The sequence below is a fragment of the Narcine bancroftii genome, chromosome 5, assembly GCF_036971445.1.
Source record: "Narcine bancroftii isolate sNarBan1 chromosome 5, sNarBan1.hap1, whole genome shotgun sequence".
NCBI lineage: Eukaryota > Metazoa > Chordata > Chondrichthyes > Torpediniformes > Narcinidae > Narcine > Narcine bancroftii.
The window spans coordinates 71,010,332-71,033,607 of NC_091473.1; the positions used below are offsets into that span (position 1 = coordinate 71,010,332).

At 39.5% G+C, this 23,276-nt stretch overlaps 1 protein-coding gene and 1 long non-coding RNA gene across 6 annotated transcripts in view; one reads left to right on the forward strand and one right to left on the reverse strand.

Moving 5' to 3' along the window:
* LOC138763518 (uncharacterized) overlaps window positions 1-5,210 on the forward strand; it is a 34,361-nt gene extending 29,151 nt beyond the window's left edge. Inside the window, exon 3 of the long non-coding RNA XR_011357623.1 lies at window positions 4,211-5,210. This is a non-coding gene — a long non-coding RNA (uncharacterized lncRNA). The remainder of the gene's footprint in view (window positions 1-4,210) is intronic.
* The window catches only part of LOC138763515 (eIF-2-alpha kinase GCN2-like), a 119,449-nt gene that overhangs the window by 29,378 nt on the left and 66,795 nt on the right, over window positions 1-23,276 (reverse strand). For all 5 annotated transcript variants that reach the window (XM_069937805.1, XM_069937806.1, XM_069937807.1 and 2 more), the window contains 6 exons: window positions 21,204-21,302; window positions 20,901-20,978; window positions 18,569-18,814; window positions 17,758-17,842; window positions 6,459-6,580; window positions 2,392-2,441 (listed from right to left, as the gene is read on the reverse strand). In XM_069937805.1, coding sequence (XP_069793906.1) covers window positions 2,392-2,441; window positions 6,459-6,580; window positions 17,758-17,842; window positions 18,569-18,814; window positions 20,901-20,978; window positions 21,204-21,302 — 680 coding nt within the window. The remainder of the gene's footprint in view (window positions 1-2,391; window positions 2,442-6,458; window positions 6,581-17,757; window positions 17,843-18,568; window positions 18,815-20,900; window positions 20,979-21,203; window positions 21,303-23,276) is intronic.

The window sequence follows — 23,276 nt, forward strand, 5'->3', positions numbered from 1 at the left end:
CTATGCATGAAAATTAGAGAGTTATGGGTGTGAGGTAGGGAAGGTTTAGTTGAGCAGGTTTACATAGGTCAGCACAACATCGTGGACCGAGTGACCTGTAAAGTTTTATGTTCTACATTTAACATCCTAGTACGTTTAGCTCATTGCAAGCCTTTTCAACAAAAAAAAAACAGTACATAGGAGCAGCTTAGAAACTGAAAGGTTTACTTTTTAAGTCTAACCCAATGTTTTCCCAGACCTCTGAACTTTTATGGCACATAGAGACATTGAAGGTAAGAATAGGAAAGTTTAAAGTCAGGGAGGTTTTTGACACAAAGTGGTGGGTGCCTGGAATGTATTGCCGGGGTGGTGGTGGAGACTGGTATAAAAAGAACATTTTAGAATCAGAATTTATTGTCATGAACATGTCACAAAATTTGTTGTTTTAGCAAGGCACATGTATGTAAGTAAAATGGAGCATTATGGATGTGAGGTAAGGAAGGTTTAGATTGTAGGTCAGCACAATACTGTGGGCAGAAGGGCCAGCTCGTGTAATGTTCTATCATACTTCTCATACAAAATATAGCTAAAGCCAGACAGTAAAACTGTGGATGGAGGAGCCCACAGGTCACAAAAGACCAATGTCTTCCTTTGAAAAATATACAGTAGTCAGAACCTGTTTTGAACCAGTAAGCACAAGAAAACTTTGATGGCAGGGCTTGCTGGGTCTCCCAGATAAAGGATTTTCCTGGGTCGGTAACAATCCTGGTTGGCCAATCCCCAACTGCTTCCAGCTCACCTGGGACATAGTTAATCTCTCAGTCATGCTCACTGCCTTGATATTATAGTGGGATTCTGGGAAGGTTGAAGATAGTGAGGCCCTGCCACTTGGATTGGCCCAGCCTTTGATTCCAATGGCACTCTTTGACATTGGGTGCAACATTGTCTGAAAAATGAGGCCTACATCATTGAAGTGCATTATCGTTGGGGATGCTCACTTGAGCAAGTATGTGCAAAGATTGTGGGGATTACATTCCAAAGGGCAGTGGTGACGAAGAAAACAGATGACGGCAGGATGATTAGCAATGTCTACTTGGACTTTAGCAAGGTCTTTTACAAGGTACGGCTTGATGGCTTAGACAAGAAGATGAGATCACATGAAATCCAAGGTGTGCTAGCTAATTGGATACAAGCTTAGCTTAGTGGTAGGAGACAATGGGTGGTGATGGAAGGTTGCTTTACTGACCAGAGGCCTGCGACAAGTGGTGTGCCAGGGATCGGTGCTGGGTCCAGAAATGTTCGACATTTAGATGGATTATCTGAGTGAGAATGATGGTGGCATTGTTAGTAACTTTGCCGATTACACAAAAATTGAATGGTTTAGTGGACAATAAGGAAGGTTATCTAACATTACATCAGAATCTTTTTCAACTGGGACAGTGGGCCACAAAATGGCAGATAGAATTCAGAAAAATGCAAAGTTTTGCAGTTTGTTAAAGTCAAACCAGGGCAGGTGTTACACAGTAAATGGCAGGGCCCTAGGGTGTATGGTAGATCTAAGGATATACGTACCTAATTCCCTGAAAGAGGTGACACAGGTAGATAGGGTGTGGAAGAGGAGTTTGGTACTCTTGGCTTCATTAGACAGGCATTGAAGACAGGAGTTAGTATGTCATGTTACAACTGTACATAACCATGGTAAGACCATGGTTCTGACCACCTTGTGATAGAAGGAGGTAATTAAACTGGAAATGGTGCAAAATAGATCATGAACTTGTTAACAGGACTGGAAAACTTTAGTTGTAAGGAGTGTCTGAATAGGCTAGGACATTTCTTTTCCCTGAAGTATAGGAGGCCGAAGGGTGAGCATGCAGAGGTATACAAAATCATGAAGGGGCATAGATTTATTCAGTCTTTTACCCAGGAGAGACTAAACCTAAAGGGGATTTGTTCAAGGTAAAAGAGAATGATTTAAAAGGGCAACCTTTTGTGTGTATGGAATGAACTGCAGAGGAAACGGTAGTGGCAGGTATAATTACAACATTTAAAGACATTTAGATAGGTATATATATAGGAAATATTTAGAGGGATGTGGATCAAACATGGGAAATAGGACTAACTCCGATGAACAACTTGATCAGCTTGTAGAGTCGGGCCAAAGGGCCTGCTTCCATGCTGTATACCTTGATGATTCAATTGGCTGGAACAGTGCAGTCACTCAAACAAATCCCTAGTTTACTGAAGACCATGCTCTCATGACTGGGAAATGTAAATGAAAAAGCTTGATAATCACAGTTGCCAATGACCTAACACAAAGCAATTTGCAAAAGAACAATTCATTCCTGATTGTCACTTCCTTGACACAAGCTGTCCACCTGCCTGAACTTCTGTTAAAATTATTAATCCACTTACCTTTTCATTTCACTTATCTTGTTTTTACGAATAAATCGTACAAAAGGCACCTGTAAACAGAAAGAGACAGAGGTTGTCAAATAGAAGAAGCAGGTAAGAGTTTGGAATTTTTGCTTTCATCATTTCACATGAAGTTGTCCAGAAAGTGTAGCAAAGGATTTGACCCATGGAATCCATCCCAGTAACTTGGATACCTTCTTTTTCCCAGCTGCTCTCCTCTCATTCTAGTAGAATTTATCTTCATTCCTTCATCCCTCGCCATTTCTACATTCTGATGAAGGGTTTCTGCTCCAAACATCGACCATTCTATTTTTCCAACTGATGCTGCTTAGCCCTGTGAGTTCCTCCACAGCATCTGCAGTCTCTGATGTGTGTCTCCATTTTTACATCCTCACCTCTGAAGGTGCAAAGATACACTCTTGCAATTTCCACTGGGTTTAGTGCTGGTTTTCTTCCACTCCACTGGAGACAATCTCCCCACAACTAATCTGTCAAAATCCCTTTTTTTTTTAAATGTGAGGCCTCCATTCGGACTTTCCTCGGTTTGCATTTTCAGCCGCATTTATTTAATGCTCTTCTGTGCCTTCCCAAATATCTCTTCATTAATTTTATAGTCCTGAAAACCAGAATGCTAAACTCCCCACATCTCTCCATCTCAAATTCATGTTCCCACCAACACCCCAGCCTGCTCCAGAGGGCTGCATGCAGAGCTGGAACTGTCCTCTTTCAAGCAGGCTAACCCAAAAGGAAGAATGTGGAATTAAAATTCCATGGGAAATGCAGAAACATTGAATTTTGGGTTGTCCATCCACAATCCACCTGCCCCAATTCCTGCTCAAAATATTCACCCTCATCTTGTGTCTTTTCCTTGAAATTGCAAACTTATTTACGAGGTAAATAACCTCTACTAATATTATGCTGACGGGACTTCCAAATTTTAGGAGCTTCATTTCACCTCATGGTCATCTATAAAATCTGATCTGACTGCAATACACACAAAAGTCCTGGAGAAACTCAGCAGGTCATGCAACATGATAGGAAGGAAGAGGTAACCAAAATGTTGAGCCTGAACCCTTGGTCTGGAATTCCTGGAAGTCTCAGGCTCGATCTTTTACGTCCTATGGATGCTGCGTGACATGCTGAGTTTCTCCAGAACTTTGTTATATTGTATTTGAGCCCAGTATCTGAAAATGTTCTTGTTCAACTCATTCTGACTGCAATAGTCAGCCACAGTAAAGATCTGGGTATTACCAAGAGCAGAATAATTAATGTAAATACCTTCATTCTGATAGATTTTAAGCAATGGTATTCAACCTTTTTCTTTCCATTCACATTCCGTGATTAGTAAGAGATTGCTTAAGGTCCTATTTGAGTGGAAAGAAAAAGTTTGAAACCCATTGTTTTAATTGTACCTAATTGTCTTGTTATGTGCACAGTTTCATAACTCCAAAGGAAATGGGCCAATGATAATTTTTCTCAAGCAAAATATTTCAGAAACAGTTGGGTCTAAGGGAGTGATTCTCAACCTTCACTTCCCACTCACATACCACCTTAAGCAATCCCTTACTAATTACAGACCACTTATGGCATAGGGATTACTAAAAATGGTATGTGAGTGGAAAGAAAAAGGTTGAGAACCATTGGTTTATAGTAAAGGTCCAGATCAGCAGTGCAAGGCCTGTGATAGCAACAGCTATAAAATGTAACTAAAACTGAAACTGCTGTTGGGGAAAGAAATTGGAAAAACTTTCAAGTAATTTTTCATTTGCATTGAAATTAAATTATATAATTTTGATACACTTCTTTTCCTGTCACCCAGCATCCTATTCAAATTCAGTGGACAGGACATGTTTGGAAGTAACTTTCCAAAGTCCAACAGATCTTCTCTAAGGTTCCAATGCTGTTCAACTCATCAACAATGAAATTTTCAGATCAAGGACAAGCAGAAGACATTGCATTGCAAAAGACAATTCTACCCTCTTTGTATGAGCTTTTCAAGCTAATACCTTGACGAAGGGCTCAGGCAGGCCTGAAACGTTGGTTCCTATAGACCTGCTGAGTTTCTCCAGCACTTTTCTGCTTTGGACTACCAAAACATCGAGGTATACAGCATGGAAACAGGCCCTTTGGCCCAACTCTACCAGCATCTGCAGGTTTCTCTGTTTAATTCTACCCTCCAGGTTACTCAATGAAACAAGGCCTTTTACCACCTGTATATTACATCTCAATTAAAGAAAGGAAGGAGCATGCAGTACATGAAAGGCAAATGAAAGAGTTACAGCACTATACAACACAAAAACAGGTGCTTTGGCCCAACTTGTCCATGGCGTGCAGGTTGTCCATCTAATCTCTTTTGCCTATATTTGGCCCATGTCCCTCCAAATCTTTTCTAAAAAAAACAGTAAAACCCCCGACATAGCACAGTTAGCATAGCAGTTAGAGCAACGCTGTTACTGCACTAGCAATCAGGTCTGGGGTTCAAATCACGGGCTGTCTATAAGGAGTTTGTACGTTCTCCTCATGTCTGTGTGGGTTTTCCATGGTGGCTCTGGTTTCCTCCCACCATTCAAATATTGCCAGGGGTGCGGGTCAATTGACTCGTGGACTGAAAGGGTCTATTACTGTGCTGTATGTCTAAATTTATAAATTTTTATAATACGACAACTATGGGAATTGGTAGATGTTGGATAAGTGAATTTTCTGGTTCTTTGAGATTGCGTGTCATGTAGTTTGGAGCACTAACCGCTAGGGGGCGCCAATGTTAAACTTTCATTTGTTTTACCTATCTATTTTCCACAATTTTTTTGCAAGTTGCTTGATTTCACTGTACCTGCTTAAATGTGCTTTAAACATTAAAATTGTATCCACCTGCACAAACTTCCTCTGACAACTTGTTCCAAATGCTCATCACTGTGAAAGAGTTGCCTCTAATCTCACAAATATATCCCTTCTCACCTGCTCCCTAGTTTTGGACTCAACTGCCCTGGAAAAAGTCTGTGAGCATTCACTTTATCTTTATTTCTTGTGATTTTATATATCTCTGTAAGATCATAAATTGCTTCCATAGGTTGCCCAAGAGAGCTAAAGACCAAAGACTTGGGCACAGTTCAGTTGCCCACCCACGATAATGGAGAGCAAGGAAGGAAGCGAAGGAGGAAAGGAATTTTGAAGGGAAGCCCCTCAACAAGAATCTGAGCACCAAGTCCAGGCTGGCACTCCAGTGTTTAAAAGAGGGAGTGCCAAAATGCTGCCTTTCAGATGAGAGGATTAACCAAAGTCTGGCCTCTACTCTCAGAAAGCATCTCAGCGAACAGTTTAAATAAGCAATGGGCAGAAAGGTGGTGGATAACTTCCAAATCTGTTGAACACAATCAGTAGCCCTCAGCATTAAGAGACTTTGCTATGATCAAACTGTCGCTCTATAAGTGCAAATCTTCCATATTGCAACAGTGCTGATACTTTGAAGTATCGGTACACAATCCTTTATTCGGACATCTAAAATCTGGAAAGATCCAAAAACCAGCATTTTTTCCTAGTGCTGGTACAGCGGAGGGGTGGGAAGAGAGAGAGAGAGAGAGAGAGAGAGAGAGAGAGAGAGAGAGAGAGAGAGAGAGAGAGAGAGAGAGAGGGAGGGAGAGGGAGGGAGAGGGAGAGGGAGAGAGAGAGAGAGCGCAGCGCAACTAAGTTGGGTGAGGGGGGAGAGAGACGGCAGCGCGACTTAGGTGGGCGATGGGGGAGAGATACGGCAGCGCGACTTAGGTGGGCGATGGGGGAGAGAGACGGCAGTGCGACTCGGGCGGGAGAGGAGAGACAGCAGCATGACTCGGGCAGAAGAGGGGGAGAGAGAGGCGGCAGACTCGGGTGGGCGGGGGAGGAGAGAGAGACAGCAGTGCGATTGGAAGAGGGTGCATACAGCAGGCCAAAATTCGGAATACACTGTCCCCCAAGGGTTCCGGATAAAGGATTGTGTACCTGTACTTCACCTGGTTGTGGGAGATGCTGAAAAGCATCATATAATAAATTCATCATTCAATCTAGGGTACCATAATACAGTCTTGCAAATATACCTTGTGATCGAGAGTCACTTCATAAATGTACCCATCACCACTAAGCATTGTTGAGATGTCACAGCGGCAGGATGTCCCCACGTTGAATGGAATAATTTCCGGAATATCCACAGGAACAGCACCTGCAGCAGATAAGAATACAACTCTCAGACATATTTCACTGACAGAGGTTCGAGGATATGGATAGGATAGACAGTCAGATGTTTATCACCCGTAGCAGAGGCATAAGGTTGAGGCCACGGGGGAAGAGGTTTAGAGAGGACCTGAGGAACAATATTTTCATCCAGAGTGGTTGGAATCAGGACCACACTGAGCTGAGCAGATGCAAGAGGCAGAGACTCTTACAACATTTCAGAAATATCCAGGTAAGCACTTGCAAGACACAAAAGACACAGAAGACACAGAAGGCTATATTCCAAGTGCAGGTAAATAGGATTAATGCAGATGGCTGCTTGATGGTCAGCGCAGAAAAGTGGGCTGAAGGGTCTGTTGTTGTGCTGTGAGTCTCAGAAACCATCCTCCAGTACAACAGGTTATTTACTCCATTCATGGAGGGATTCAGTGGCTTGGATAGTTTCCTTGGAATCAGACGCAACAGGTCTAAGAACCACAAGCATTGAATGCAAATATACCAACACATCTTGGGATTTGTAATTAGCCAAGGGGTTGAAATTTCATATCTGTGGGGTGAATGAAGAGAGGTCTTGAAAAGACCTGAAATGAAAATCCACTACTACAAAGTAAATTGAATGAATTAGTTTCTTCACCCTCCTTATGCTCTGAAGTGAGAGGCAGGTTTAATGGACCAGCTGGTCTCTTCCTGTCCATCAAATGGTCATCAGAAAATATCCAGAGGACGAAAGCCCCAAGCTGAAAAGCTGTTAGTTTCAGAAAACATATTCCAGAAAGTTTACACTCGACTGCATTCTCTCCTCAAATCAGATCCGAAATGCAAACATCAGTGAAGGATAACATAAAAAGGAATGACACTGTTTACACTTTCATAAAACAAAATATCTAAAGTAATTGGGATGGCACAGTTGGTGTGGTGGTTAGCGCAACGCTGTTACAGCTCCAGTGACTAGGCATGGGATTCGAATCTCGTGTAAGGAGTTTGTACATTCTCCCTGTGTCTGCATGGGTTTTCCCCTGCAGCTCCGGTTTCCTTCCGCCCTTAAAAATGTAGAGGGGGGAAGGTCCATTGGGTGTATTTGGGCGGCTCAGCCACATGGGCTGAAAAGACCTGTTACCGTGCTGTATGTTTAAATTTAAAATTTAGCAGTCCATGGCACAGTTAGCTTACAAACACAGTGTACAGGCATCATTTGGCTGTCTTTTAAATGTAGCTACCTGCAGATGCTTGAAGGAGTGTCTTGCTCTGGGCTTACCACTGCTTGGTTTTAAGTAAAAGGAGGTGCATTTCCAGTTCCTGCAAAATTCAATGTTATTGCTGTTCCTCTGACCAGAAATCTAAACCTTCTGGCTTTTGACAGGATTGAGCAGGTATCCTTAATACCAAAGGATTCAACCCTACATTCTCCCTGTCTCTTACCCAATTCAATGCTATTATTTTAATCAGTGTAAAATAATTTTATAATCAGGAAGTTTACAAAGAGCAGCAATGTTGTTGAATTCTACAGCAACCAAAATTCTCTGTCCTGACCCAAAAACAAAACAGCTCCATAATGTGAAAATCCCACTAATATTCCTGTATACATCTGTGGTTGTCAGTCCACTGAAGCATACAGCTTACATTAATTCAGCAATGATCAAATCCCATGAGTCAACCTGCATTTGAATCTCCTGCTGTCTCAGGAGAGCTGCTTACATGCTAAAGGATGCATTGAACACTGCTCATTCTTTTTTCACCACTTCTGTCAGACTGAAGATATGTGAGCTTGAAAACAAAAACCCCAAGATAAAAGGGCATAGAACCAGAGAACATTACAGCACATAAAACAGCCTTTGGCTCTTCAGGTCTGTGCTGAACTATTATTTTGCCTCATCCCACTGTCGTGCGACTATTCCATATCTTTCCATATCCCTCCCATCCACGTACCTGTCCAAATTTTTCTTAAATGTTAAAATTGAGCCTGCCTTCACCACTTCAGCTGGCAGCTCATTCAATACACCGAACACTCTCTGTGTGAAGAAATTCCCCCTAAATTTGTCCCCTTTCACCCTTAAAGCATGAGCACTGAGTTGCATTTCACCTATCCTCAGTGGAAAAAAATCCACTTTCATTTATACCCATCATAATTTTGTATCCCTCTATCAAATCTCCCTTTGTAATTCTTTGCTCCAGGAAATAAAGTCCTAACCTCTTTATCTTTCCCTGAAACTCAGTTCCTCAAGCCTGGCAACATCCAAGTAAATCTTATCTGCACACTTTCAATTTTATTTATGTCTTTCCTGTAGTTAGGTGACCAAAACTGCATACAATACTCCAAATTTGAACTCAATATGTCTTATACAACTTTACCATAGCATCCCAACTCCTGTAGTCAATACTTTGATTTATGAAGGCCAATGTGCCAAAAGATCTTTTTCTGTCCCTATCTTCCTGTGATCCATTTTCATGGAATTGGGTATCTGTACTCCCAGATCCCTCTGTTCTACCACACTCCTCAGTCCTCAGTGCCCTACCATTTACCATATATGTCCTACCCCAGTTTGTCCTTCCTTGCATTAACTTCCATCTGTCATTTTGCAGCCCATTTTTTACAGCTGATATAGATCCCTCTGCAACTTTAAAAGCATTCCTTGCTGTCCACCTGTTTTAGGTGGATTGTTGAGGAACAGATGGTGCCCCTATCTGGAACATTGTGAATTGCAAAGGATCACTTGACCTCCCCCATCAGAAGTTGCATCACCTGCAAATCAAGGTTGGACTCCGAGTATCCATTAGTGCACACCTTACCGTTGGCTCATTGAAATGATTCAGTTTCATCACTGGCCAGACGCCCAGCTCAAAACAGCATAAAACATCAATGCATACTACATTCTTTCTCCCTGCCTCTTGGCCCAAGACCCGGACCTCGTTCTATGCCAGGTCGCTACTGTGCACATTGCTGGTGTTGTGGGTAAGGTGTGCAGTACACCTAAAATGAGCCATAATACTTTAATAGATCAATGCTTGCAGAGAGCCACACCCCTATTGGTACAGGGAATAAGGAGTGTGTTTGAAAGTACCTGTCTATGAAGTATGTACATGTGCAGGAGAGTGTGGTAGGGTAAGCAATCACTGGAATAGGAGTCATTTGTGCCTGATGTCCCTGCTTACACTATTATAGTTTTGTCTCATACCTTGTAGAAGATAGACAGCTACTGGTATCGGAGTCCTACCTGGATCCAATGTGAATGTCTATATAATTATCTAGTAGTAGAGTAATTAAGTATTGTTTGACATCTTTCACTGTTGTCTCCCATGTGTTCAATAAAGTTACCTTTAATTGTAACACTTGTGTCCAGACTCATCTCTCTGAACTCACCAGATTTGATTCTTCCCAAACACATAACAACTACCAATCTTTGCATCATCTGCAAACTTTCTGATCTAATTTACCACGTTATCATCTAGAATTCTAGATCATTGATACAGATGAGAAACAACAAAGGACCCAGCATCAATCCATGTGGAATACCTCCAATCAGAGAGGAAATCATCCACTACCAATGTTGAATCCAGTTTATTACCTCACCATGAATGCCGAGCGACTGAACCTTCTTGATGAACCACCCAAGTGAGACCTTGTTAAAGGCCTTACAAGATTCCATGAAGACAACATCCATTGACGAACATTATGAATTACCCGAGTCTTGTTCTAGTGTTTTAATTACAGTAATTCCAAAGAAAGATAGCGATCCTTTGAAAGTATCTTCATATAGACCGATTTCGTTGTTGAATGTAGATTATAAAATTATAGCCAAAATTTTAGCGAATAGATTGGCTAAGTTTTTACTTAAGTTGATTCATATGGATCAAATAAGTTTCATAAAGAATAGATATGCCTCGGATAATATTTTACGTGTGATTAGTTTGATTAATAGATTTCGACAATCTCCAGACTATCCGATGGTGATATCTTTAGATGCCGAAAAAGCATTTGATAAAGTTGAGTGGAATTGTTTGTTTAAAGTTTTGGAGAAATTTAAGCTTGGTCCTTTTTTTTACTGGTTGGATTAAGGCTTTATATAGTAAACCGGTAGCTAGAGTACTGACAAATGGTTTGATTTCGGAACCGTTTAAACTGACCCGATCTACTAGTCAAGGTTGTCCTTTATCATCAGCTTTATTTGCGTTAGTGATCGAACCTTTGGCTCAGTTGATAAAACAGAATACACAGATACAGGGTATGAAAGTTTTAGATGAGGAATATAAAATTAATTTATTTGCTGATGATGTATTGGTGTACTTGACAAATCCAGCTCAATCACTTGCATTTGAAGGAGTGTTTTATGCAATATGGATGTCTTTCTGGATATAAAGTTAATTGGGATAAAAGTTAAATATTATCAGTGAGTGAAGGAGATTATTCAGCTTATAAGAATATTCTTAATTTGAAATGGACAGATCGAATTAAGTATTTGGGTATAATTATGGATGTCCATTATCAATCTTTATATAAATTAAATTATGTTCCGTTAATGAAAAAAAATTAAGACTGATTTGATTAAATGGAAAGGTCTACCTATTAATTTATTGGGTAGAATAAGTACAATTAAGATGAATATCTTTCCGCGTATACAATATTTATTTCAATCTGTTCTGTATTTATTTGACAATATTTTTATTCGAGATTTGAATAAAATGGTTAGGGAGTTTTATGGAGAGGTAAATTTTCAAGAGTTGCATTGAATAAATTAACTTGGAAATATGATCTAGGGGGATTACGGTTGCCACATTTTTGAAATTATTATGAAGCAGCCCAATTTAAATTTATTAGTTCATTGTTGGATTTGGAACGGCCCCCTAGTTGGGCCAAATTTGAGATGGCAAATATTTATGAATTTGAAATACATCAATTTTTGTTTAGATGGAATTTAAATTTGTTACAGCAATATAATGTGCTTATATTAAAATATTTAATGAAATTATGGACGAAGAAAAAGAAATCGATAGGTTCTAGTGGTGAATTGTCGGCTTTGACTCCGTTGTATAATAATCAACTTATTCCTTTTTCAACACATAATCGGAGTTTATTACACTGGAGATTAAAAGGTGTGGAAAATTTGGGAGATTGTTTTAAAGATGGTAATTTTTTATCTTTTGATCAGATGAGGGACAGTTATGGTATTGATAAGAATTCTTTGTTTCTTTATTATCAAATTCGATCTTTGGTAAAGCATGTGTTTGGTAGAGATATGATTTTACCTGAAATGACTAAATTTGAGACTTTTCTTATGAAGATTCCAGAGAAGGGATATATTTCAGATATGTATCAAATATTACAGGATGGTATGGATAAAAAGGGTTGGGATAAATCTAAAGGTAAATGGGAAGTGGAGATTGGTTTTAATTTTTCTGAGGATGATTGGTCAGATATTTGTTATGATACTGTAACTAGACTGATAAATGCACATTATGCAATGATTAATTATAATTTTTTTACATCAATTATACTTAACACCTGAAAAACTAAAAAAATATGGTTTTTATGACTCAGATTTGTGTTTTCGATGTGGTAACACGGTTGGAACTTTTTTTCATGTGGTTTGGTCATGTATAAATATATAATCTTTTTGGAAAAAAATTCAGTTGTTTTTAGAATTCCTGTATACCTGTATAAAATACCGACGCAACGGTATTTTTATTAGGTAGTTTGCAACCTTTGAAAGGTCTGGGATTAGATAAATTTCAACTTGCTTTTGTATATTTAGCATTATCTGTAGCGAAAAAATGTATTGCTAGTACATGGAAGGATATGAATATGATTGATATTAATAGGTGGCAATAATGAGATGAAATATTGTTTAATAATGGAAAAAATTATATATGTTTCACGTGATCATTGTAATTTTTTTCTTCATAAGTGGTTGTTATATTCAGAATATTTACATTTTGATTTACATTGATTAGATTTTAATATGTATGCTTCATTTTTCTTTAATTTTTTTTCTTTTTTTTCATGGCTCTCCTTAGGAGAGTTAGCTGAAGGGGGGGGTTTCTTCTCTTTTTTTCTCTCTTTTTTTCTTTTAAATAAAATATAATGTTCATGTCTAATTTATTGTTATATATGTTACTTATTACCTGTATCTTGTGCGAATAAATAAAGTTTAAAAAAAAGACAACATCCATTACCTTTCCTTTATTAACTTTCCTGGTAATCTCCTTGAAAAACTCTGTAAGATTTATTAAATATGATCTACCATGCACAAAGCCATGTTCACTATCCTTAATCAATCCCTGATATTCTTAATACTTGTGTATCCAACCTCACAATAACTTACCTACTACTGATGTCAAGCTCACCAGCCTAGAATTTCTTGGGTTCTTTTTGTAGCTTTTTTAAACAACGGAACAACATGAGCTACCCTCTAATCCTCCAGAACCTCACCTGTAGATAAGGTTTTAATTATATCTCCTATGGCCCCATCAATTTATGCACTTGCCTCCCTCAAGGTCTGAGGTAATACCTTGTCAGGCCCTGTAGATTTATCCTCCTTTATAACACAGCAAACACCTCCTCCTCTTTAATCAATATAGACTCCATGGCCTAACTTCTTGTTTGTATCACTTCCCTAGACTTTGTGCCATTTTCGGGAGTAAATACAGATGCAAAAATTCCTTTTAAGATCTTCCCCCATCTCTTCTGGCTCCATACAAAGCGCCACTCTGATCTTCAAGAGGACATATTTTGTCCCTCACTATCCTTTTGCTCTTAATATACCTATAGAAGCCCTGAGGATTTTCCTTCATCTTGACTTCCAAAGCAACCTCCTGATTCCCCTCTCAGTTTTTTCCTGCATTTTTAAACTCCTCAAGTACATCATTTGCTCCTTGCTGCCTTTACCTGCTATACACCGCACTCTGCTTCTTAACCAGATCCCAAATATCCCTCAAAAACCAAGATTCCTTATGCCTGTTAATTTTGTCATTCCCTATTTTAAGGGAAAAAAAACAACCACATATACTCTGTCTCCCCATTTTCAGGGACTACCAACAAGCACTTGTACTCCATGTCCACTTTTTCTTGGACTGGTTTTATACCCAATCACCAGTTGGTTCATAGTGGTGTTCATACTGTAGTCTACCTATTGGCCCGGAGCATATATTATGAAAGAGTAAAAATGGCCAGAGTCCAAAGCATTAATCAGCACAGGAACATACAAACCCTGTACTCTCACAATTTCACCTTTGAAGGCCTCCCACTTACCAAACACATCCTTGTCAGAAAACAACCTAGCCTAATCCACGCTCTTCTCGATGCTGTTTCATTTTCTCAGAATTAACATTTCTCCAATTTAGAATCTCACCCTGAGGACCAGACCTATCCTTATCCATAATTATCTTGAAACTAATAGCATCATGATCACTGGACCCAAAGTATTCCCCTACACATACTTTTGTCACCTGTCCTGTCTCGTTCCCCAATAGGATATCTAGTATTGTACTCTCTCCAGTTGGTACCTTGATATATTGATTTAGAAAATTTTCTGAACAAATTTGTGAAACTCTAAGCTATCCAGCCCTTTTACTGTATGGGAGGCCCAGTCAATATGTGGAAAGTTAAAAATCACCTGCTTTCACAATTTTATGTTTCTGCAGCTGTCTGCTCTCTCCCTGCAGATTTGCTCCTCCAATCTCACTGACAGTTGGGTGGTCTTACAATACAAACCCATTCATGTGATGTGATACAACCCTAGTTTCTTCCTGTGGTTGTCAGACTTTTAAATGGATCTCTTGCTGGCTAACAATGATGTCCTTGCTCTATCTTTAACTATCTCACTGTAACACTACACTTTACATATTTATTTATTATTTATCATTTCACAATCTGCTGTATGAATTGACCTAACTAGAAAGAATACAGTACAAAGATTCATGCTGTATAACTGAAGAGGTAACAATAAAACAATGTAATTCAATCTGCAGTCCTTACATCCACTTTTGCAAAGGGTCCAGCATCAATGAGCATTGCAGGTAGAACTGTTACGAGCCCAAATGACCCCAAAACCCAGCAGCAATAGACATTCACCAAGACAAGTGGCTTTTAAAACAAGTTATTTTTAATCAACTTTAAATATGAAAATAGAATCAAACTTTAACTTAACTCTATTCTTATACTATACTCTATACTAACCCAAATTAACCCCCTTCTAATTCTAAGCGCACGTGTATGCAATGTGTGTGTAAATTCAAGAAAAGTTCTTTGGTTCACAGTTCAATCTCACTTCTCTTTCTTCCAAGTTCTCTGGTTGCAGGCAATCACCATACTGTGCACAGAATTTAACATGTATAAAGTTCACCAGGCTTTGGAAGGTGCACGAAAGGTAAATGTTTACTGCTCAGGAAGGTTCTTCTAGGGTTTGCAGAGAGAGATATTTGTTGCTCCAGGATTTCCACAACTGAGGTACCACCACTAGTCTCGCTGATGAAACTTGTCCCATCAGGGTCTTCTAGATAGTAACCTCTTATTTCAAGCTATCACAGAGTCCCATTCCTTTCTCTATTTCAAGAGAAACATCAGACAGATAGCACTTCCAGCCATCTACTGCTCTGGAACTTGCTTTCATCAGTTTCAGTTTTCCCTGGATTGCACTTTTCATTTACTTGTCAGTGTCCCACACACTGACTGAGCTGTTAACTCAACTCTCTCTCTTTTCCAACTGAAACTCCAAAGAGAGCACATGACTCATGTCTTCCAAAATCCCCACCTTCTCCAGCAAACAACAGGAGTTCTTTCTTCTTCTCAAGTTGTTATCTTAGGTAAACAATCCAGAATTGACCTTTCTGTGAGCACTTTGCAGAAAGGGTACTGATAAACAGCATGACTCCAGCAAGACAATGGTCAAGCCTTTTATGACTTCAGTTCAATTAACACCTACTTGTGAAAGATGCTTACATTCTCCAGAGATCCTGCAATGTGAATTCTTCAGTCTTTCAAATAAGATCTGTCTTAAAATGTGTATAGGTATGTGACCTACTTTAAATCTTATAAATTCTCCCCAAATATTAATATTGTTACAGAACCAAGGCCAAATGTAGACAACAGTAGCCGGACAATGGTAGGGAGAGCAGACAAGGCTGACTGTAAACCGAGAACTACCTCTGGACAATTGATATGACTGTGCATTAGAGGTGGCAAAGTCATGATAAGACTGGCAGGCCGGAGCTTAAGTAATAGTTGGATCTGGTTGTTGACAGGAACATTAAGGGCAGACTGATGACATAAGTAATAGGGCTTTCCCAAATGGGTGCCAGCAGGAGGAGGCAGTGAGAAGACTAAGTCAAGGGAAGCGCGAGATTGGTATCTCTGCATACATGACTTTCCTTCACCACAGCTGCTACAGAATCTTGGTGACAGGGCAAATTGCACAGGTATTGGGAGCCACTGACCAAAATTTGCCTCCTTGGACCCTGTGCTGGCCATTGCCTGATTCCACTGGTAGTATGAGCACAGGCCTGGACCCAACCGCTCTATTTATTGACAATCACGTCATGGCAAACACAATGTCAGAGGGAGAGGTGGGGAGTAGGGGTGCTGAAATCCGCCAGTCCTTTCAAATGAACTCATTCTGCTTTCCGAGAAGGAAAGGTTTTGCCAACCCCACGGCTGGTGAAGATGAGATCTCACAGATGAGATCTCTGGATATATAAAAAGATTCAGATAATGTTAACCCCTTTCAAACACTAAACTTATCAAAATAAAAATAGAAAATTCTGTAAGTATACAGCATCAAGGTGAACCTGTAGAGAGAAACAGAGTTGCCTTGTCAGCTTGTTGATTTTGATTAGAATGAAGTTATTGAACCAAAACATTAACTCTGTTTCTCTCTCTGGAGATGCTGCCTGACATGTTGAGTAACCCAGCATTTTTCAGTGCTGTTTCAGATTTCTGGCAGTATTTGGCTTTTAGATCATCATTCTTGTCAGCTGGGTGAATGAAAAGCAATCTCACAAACAAGGGATAAAATACTTTTTCCTTGGGTATGACTTTTGGAAAAAAAACTGAAAGGCATAAAACAAACACTTGCCATACCACGCAAGTCTCTTGCAGTAACAGTACAACGAACACAGCATAACAAGCCAACATTCGACCACATAGACCTGAACATTGTATTTGCTCACCATTGATTCTGCAAATAGGAAGGGAACGTCAAACTTGCAAAATAATTAGTGAAATACACAAAAGTGGTGGAGTTATTCAGCAGTTCACACAGTGTCTATTGGAAGCAAAGGGAAGAATCAGTCCTTCCAAGTGAAGCAACACTTGTGAATCTGCAGGGGTCATCTACTGCATCTGGGTTCCTGTTGTGTACTCCTCAACGTCAGAGAGACTTGACACAGATGGGGAGATTGTTTCGTTGAGCTCCTCCTCTCTGTCTGCTCCACTAGCTGGTACCTCCCAATGGCCACCCATTTCAATTCCATCACCAACATGTCTGTTTATGGCCTCGTGCACTGGGAAACCAAAGTCACCTGCAAATTGAAGGAGCAACACCCAATATTCTGTCTGGGCACCCTCCAACCAGATGGCACTGAAATCAACTTCTCCAGTTTCTGTAGGGCTTTTCCCATTCTCTCTCTTTCCCTGACTCCTTTCCTCCACCTCTTCCTTCTCCTTTCAGAGAGCTATCCTCTCCCCCAATCACCTCAGCTTTTTTCTCTTCTGATCACCCACCCAGAACCAACTATGGCCTCTTGCCTGTGGGCCTGTCCTCTCCTCTGCCCCTTCTTCCCTCCCCTCCTATCCTCTCCTCCCACCACCATTTCAATCAGGCGCCTGCCTACTTTTTGCTCATTCATTAATGAAGGGCTCAGACCTAAAATGTTGGTTATGTATCTTTACCATAAAGAATCTTGCATGACCTGCTGAGTTCTCCAACACTTTTGTGTACTGCATTACAATCAGAGTCTGCAGACTTTACTTGCTTATTGCATTGCCCTAATGAAAATAGGTCTCCATTGGGTTAACAGGAAATGAATCTAAGGTGCATAATCCAAATAGTTTCAGGAAAGATCATGGCAAAAAACACAAACACTGCTCCCCTCCCAACTAGTCACCAAAAAGAGTGTGCCAAAGACTTTTTTTACCCAAACATACAGTCCCTTTAAATGGAGCACTAGATCACATACCGTGCTTCTGAAATATTCGTTTCAGCTCTCTCTCAACGGATTGCCAAAGCTTGGAAGATGAGACGGTGAAGCCTAGGTCCATGACCTGAATCAAAAAACAAAGGCGCACAGTTAGGTAAGCAGCAATTTGATGCTTTCTTTTTAAATTGACGGTCACTGCCCCTTGATCTCACGGTGAGTAAAATATTTTCACAACGTAGCTCAAGTTTGCGCACATTTTGAAGGTAGGCTAATTAAAGCATGTCAGCAGAAAAGGATGGGGAAGTAGAATTACAAACGTCAAACTGAATATACTGAATTAACACTGGCACATGCTTGTATATTCCTTGTAATTTCTATAATTCAGAATACAGTTGATTTAGAATCTCCATTTAGAAGCCTTTTTGTTTGAATTTTTCCTCTAATACGGTTGACTATTCAGAGTTCTTGGCTTCGATTCACAAAACTATTTTTCATTATGATCAGACTGTATATTGATAATAAAACAAAATGCTCAAGATGCAACTCACCCAGACTTTTTGATTCACCAAATTTCATTTTACAATTAGAAAATCCTGGGGCCTAGTGCAGTACACAAAATATGCTGGATAAACTCAGCAGGTCACGCAGCATTCACAGGAAGTAAAAGGACATCGACGTAGGCTCAAAACGTTGAATGCCTTTTACTTCCTGTGGATGATGCTTGGTCTGCTGAGTTTCTCCAGTACTTTTATGCATTGCATGTTTTCCAAGAACAAACAAATCCTTATTGTCTGTCGAAGAATGGCTGCAAATAAAAATCTTCATTTTAATGAAATATAATTGAGAATACCTCATTGAGTGCACAGTAGTAAGCAAACTGTTGATCCTTGGAGACTTTCCCAACAAGCCGCTCAAATATCAACCTGATAGTTTCTCTGTGTGTTTCCCTATCTGGGGATGAAAGAGTTTGATTCAGTATTTCTTCTAGTCTGCTTCTTTCTTCCTGAAGTAGTCCCATATCCTTATTATGAAGGATCTCTTCGGCACTTGGACGTTTCAGAGGGTCATCTTGCAGCAGCTCACCACATGTCTGCAGCTGGCAAAGAAAACACATCTCTAGTTAATGATCAAGTATTGCTACAAAGTATGCTGAAAGCTGAATTCAAGCAATCTGGTTGCAATCGAGTGCATTATTTTGAATATTTCTTTCTTTAAAAATTATTTTTATTGAGTTTTATCTGAAAAACAAACAAAAAAAACAGTAAATCAATTGCAATGAAACCTTTGCAGATTTACAAATAATAACATATGGTATAGTAGCAAAAATACTACTTAATTCTAAATCCAATAAATGGTAATACATACAATATTATAAGAGATAAGTAAGAACAAAATGAAAAGAAAAATATTCAAACCCACAGCAATGAAGGTTAAAATTCATATTGTGTGTAGAGTTAAATCCGAACAAGTGGCCTCAGGGGATCCAAATAAGCACGTCCAGCGACTTTCATCATCGCATCTCATGAGTCAAATGATAGAAGTGAGCTAGAAATGGGCCCCAAATCTTGTAAAAAGGAATCTTGATCATCATGACATTATGCCCAATTTTCTCCAGATTTAAAAAGGACATAATATATAAAAGCCATTGATTATGTGTAGGTGGGAACTCATCTTTCCATTTTAACAGAATTGATCTTCTTGCTAATAGAGTGGAGAATGCCAGAACCTGTCCTTGATTGGAAGATAAAATAATATTTATATCTTTAGAAAAATCAAATAGTGCAATTACCAGATGTAAAGTGATCCTAAACATGGTTTTAAATAGTTCTAAAAATGTGGGTTGAAATTTTTTGCAAATTAGGGCATGTCCAAAATATATGTAACAAAGAGGCATTGAGTATTTTACATTTGTCACAAAGTGAAATAATATCAGAATAACTTTGAATGTTTCTTAAAGCAGATGGTTCCCCTGGAGGGGGATTCTAGAAAACATTAGGGTACAATTCTGACATTGGACACATGGAAGTCAAGGTCAAGAAGGATTTCACAGGATATGGGTCAATGCAGGAAAGTGAGATGAGCCCACAATGCCAACTTGGTGGCATGGACAAAATGGACTGAAGGGCCTGTGTGACTCTGACAATAAAACTGGGAAACAAGATTTCAGAAGGAGGGGTCACCCATTTAAGACAAAAATGAAGAAGAGATTCTTCTGTCAAAGGATCATGAATGTTTGGAGATCTCTTCTCCAGAGAGCAGTGGTGGCTGAATTCACGAAAAGAAGGACAGATTTGTTTTGGACTGGAGGGAAATCAAGATTTCTGGAAGAAACAGGAAGAAAAAAGTGAAGGCAGGAGCAAGATCACATGGTGTGAAGAAATGTACCTTCTCCACGTTCAGATGAGATTTGTCCTTTAACCCACATCTTTTAAAATCAAAAGGCAATTTGCTAATTATCTCAGTGTGCTTGACAAAAGCTTACTGTGAGCAAATTGGTTCCTCCGTGCCCTTCATTACAACAGTGACTACATTTAAAATTTAGAGAACCACTTTGGGATATTCTGAGGGACTGAAATGTCTCCATATAAATGCAAGTCTCTCTCCAAACTATGTATCCCAAGTTGAAAGAAAACAATCTTATTGCTTCAGTTCAAAGGGAGTACACATTATAATAGAACATGGCAATTTGAGTGAGTTATTTGATTTGATTGAGTGATTCAGGAGGAGAGTCAACTGAGAACTTCATTGAGCTGAATTGTCTGTTAGCCCATGTACTGAGATAATGAAAATCTTTGTTTTGCATGCTATCCAGGTAAATCAACCTCTACAAGGCAGGGCAAGAATAAAAAATGTTACAACAAAGTACAGGGAATAGTGTTAAAATGAAAGGTGCAAGATGTCATCTTATACATTAAGTCCATTCAAGAGTCTATAAATGCAGCTCTGGAATTAAACATAGTATAATTATGGTATCTGAAGATATTAGATGTTGTAAAGAAACATCTGGTTCAGTATCTTCTGTAAAAAACATCTGATATCCTTATCCACCTACATAGAACTCTGCTAATTGCCTCCTCAGCCGAGGCAAGCCGGTATCAACAGAACTCACAGGTAAAGTCAATGCTGCTTCGATTAAGAACCTGTAGCTTATGCCACATCTTTAAACACCTTCATTCACTCACTAAGCTCAAGAATTCTGGCTGCAGCAGGAAATTCTTTGCTTTGTTAGCAAAAAGCTTGTGGATGGAGCACTGTGAAGTCTGCAAAAAAAAAAGAGATGTTAAAAGCACATTCTGAATTGTGTTTTTTCCAATTTAAAATAAATTAGTAATTTTAATAGTAGCAATTAAATTCACTTTTGTTGCTATTGCTTCACCTTTAAAAATACACTTGTTATCTACACATTCCTGGTATGAAAAGTGCTTTCTTATGGCAATGAAGAAATTTCATTCGTGTCACTGCTTATGGTAAAGGAAAATTCTTACGCCTTTTCGAATCCAATCTCTCCATTCCTGACGTTCTTGTGCTGTGCCCTGAAATAGCATGTCCAGGATTACCATCCCAAAGCTGTACATATCAGCCTTCTGCAGAAAGAAGGCACAGAAATTAGCACATACATTTCACAATAATTCCTCAGTGTCCACGGCCAAATAGTCACAGAGTTAAACAGCAAAAAAACAGGCCTTTCATCCCACCTTATCCAAGCCAACCAATTTATCTACCCAAGCTCATCCTCTTCCCTTGCATTTAGCCCATTCTCTGTAAACATTTCTCATCCATGGGTCTTTCTAAATGTCTTTTAAACATAAATCAGAAATGCAGGTATTCCTTTTACTGACATGTTCTGGATTGAAATAACATAATCTCATTGTTTCACTTCAAAACATAACATTCTGAAATGACATATCTCACAATAAATGACACAATAAGATAACACCTTCCAACCTTATGTCAGAAAATCACACAACCAGGTAAGTCACCTGGTCATTGGTAGTGAACTACTAGACTAGAGTGCAGCAAGCTATATGCTCACCATGTTTGGCTAACCCAGGATTTGGTAAAGTTCTTCCAATTAAATGAACATAACCCATTCCCACACCAAACTCTATTGCCATGGTGAGGACAAATGTAACTGTGAAGAACTTGGGTAGTCTGCATCCCAACAGCATGAACTTTCAATTCTCCAATTTCAGGTAACCCTCTCCCCTTGAATAGTTTCTCTCCCCTTTTCATCCAACATTGTGCCTCTCATGCACACCCCTTCTTTCTAACCCTACCTTTCCTCCCCAGCTCTGTTACCCAGTTCATTTCCACTTTTCAACCTTCTCCATCTCCCCACATACCCTCTCACTGTATCCCCCTCTCCTACTGTTCCCATCAGACTACTATCCCTGCCTTCAGCAACTATCTCTACCTTTACCCTCCTCTAGCTCTACCCGTCTCCTCCCCACTATATTGCCTTAACTGCTTCCACCTTCATTGTCTCCAAATTCCACCCTATTTTGCTCCATCTATCATTCTTCACCACTCCTGGGTCCACCCACTGACCCTCCCCTCCCCCCTTAAATGCTGCCTGTCCTCCCTCTCACTTCTCAAAACTGAAGCTGAATTTCAACACAAAACAATCTCCTGTCTACTTCCCTCCTCTGACGCTGCCTGAGTTGCTGAGTTCCTGCAACAGCTTGTTTTTAGCTCGGGATCTAGAATGGACAGCCCGGCTAGAAAGTCATTCTTAAGGCGATTTTTAAAAGTTTTTTGGTGATTATGAACACACTATGAGAAAGTCAAAACCTCAGAGTGCTTTTACTTGTCAAGTTGGTTTGGAGACCTTTTGAAGAAAGGAAGAGGTTGACTGTCTGGAAGCTCCAAAAGGTCCACCTGACTTCAAGCAGCAGCTAGATTCAATGCTTTACCCAAAAGCCAAGGACTTGTAGCATCAGATAATGCTAGCTCATTGTATTAAGTTGGAGGGAAATTTGCCCAAAGCACAATGGACATCTGCTCATTGCAACACACCACTATATTTCCAAGCTGACTATCTGTCTCAAAATGGCATTGTTGCTGCCACTTTAAGCTGCAATTGTTACAACTTTTCAAAAGCACCAATCTGAATACTACACATTTATGTACTTATATTTAAACCAATGCAGTGTGGACACTTGGATCTTTCTCCTTATTTTCCCTGCAAAGTTTGAACATTTCTGCTTCAGAAGAAAGGGTGTCTTCATTATCATTTGTTTTCCTAAGAATGTTCTCAATTGAGCTTGCTGGGAAATCTATGGTCTACACTATTCAGTTTATTAACATTAATAGATAAATTTCAGCAGTATCTAGTTCAACAACCTGTTGACTTATTTAGTCTATCAGTTTTCAGATATTCCCATGTCTGCAACACAGACATGCCTTTCAATTCCCTCTTTGCATTTGAATAACAAGAGAGAAACAGGATATTTATTGTGGCATAAATCCTAAAACCTGATATCAGGTCAACAAACAGCATTACTGGAACACAATTCAATTAATCATATACCCAAAGTTCAAGCCAACAGGCAAATGTT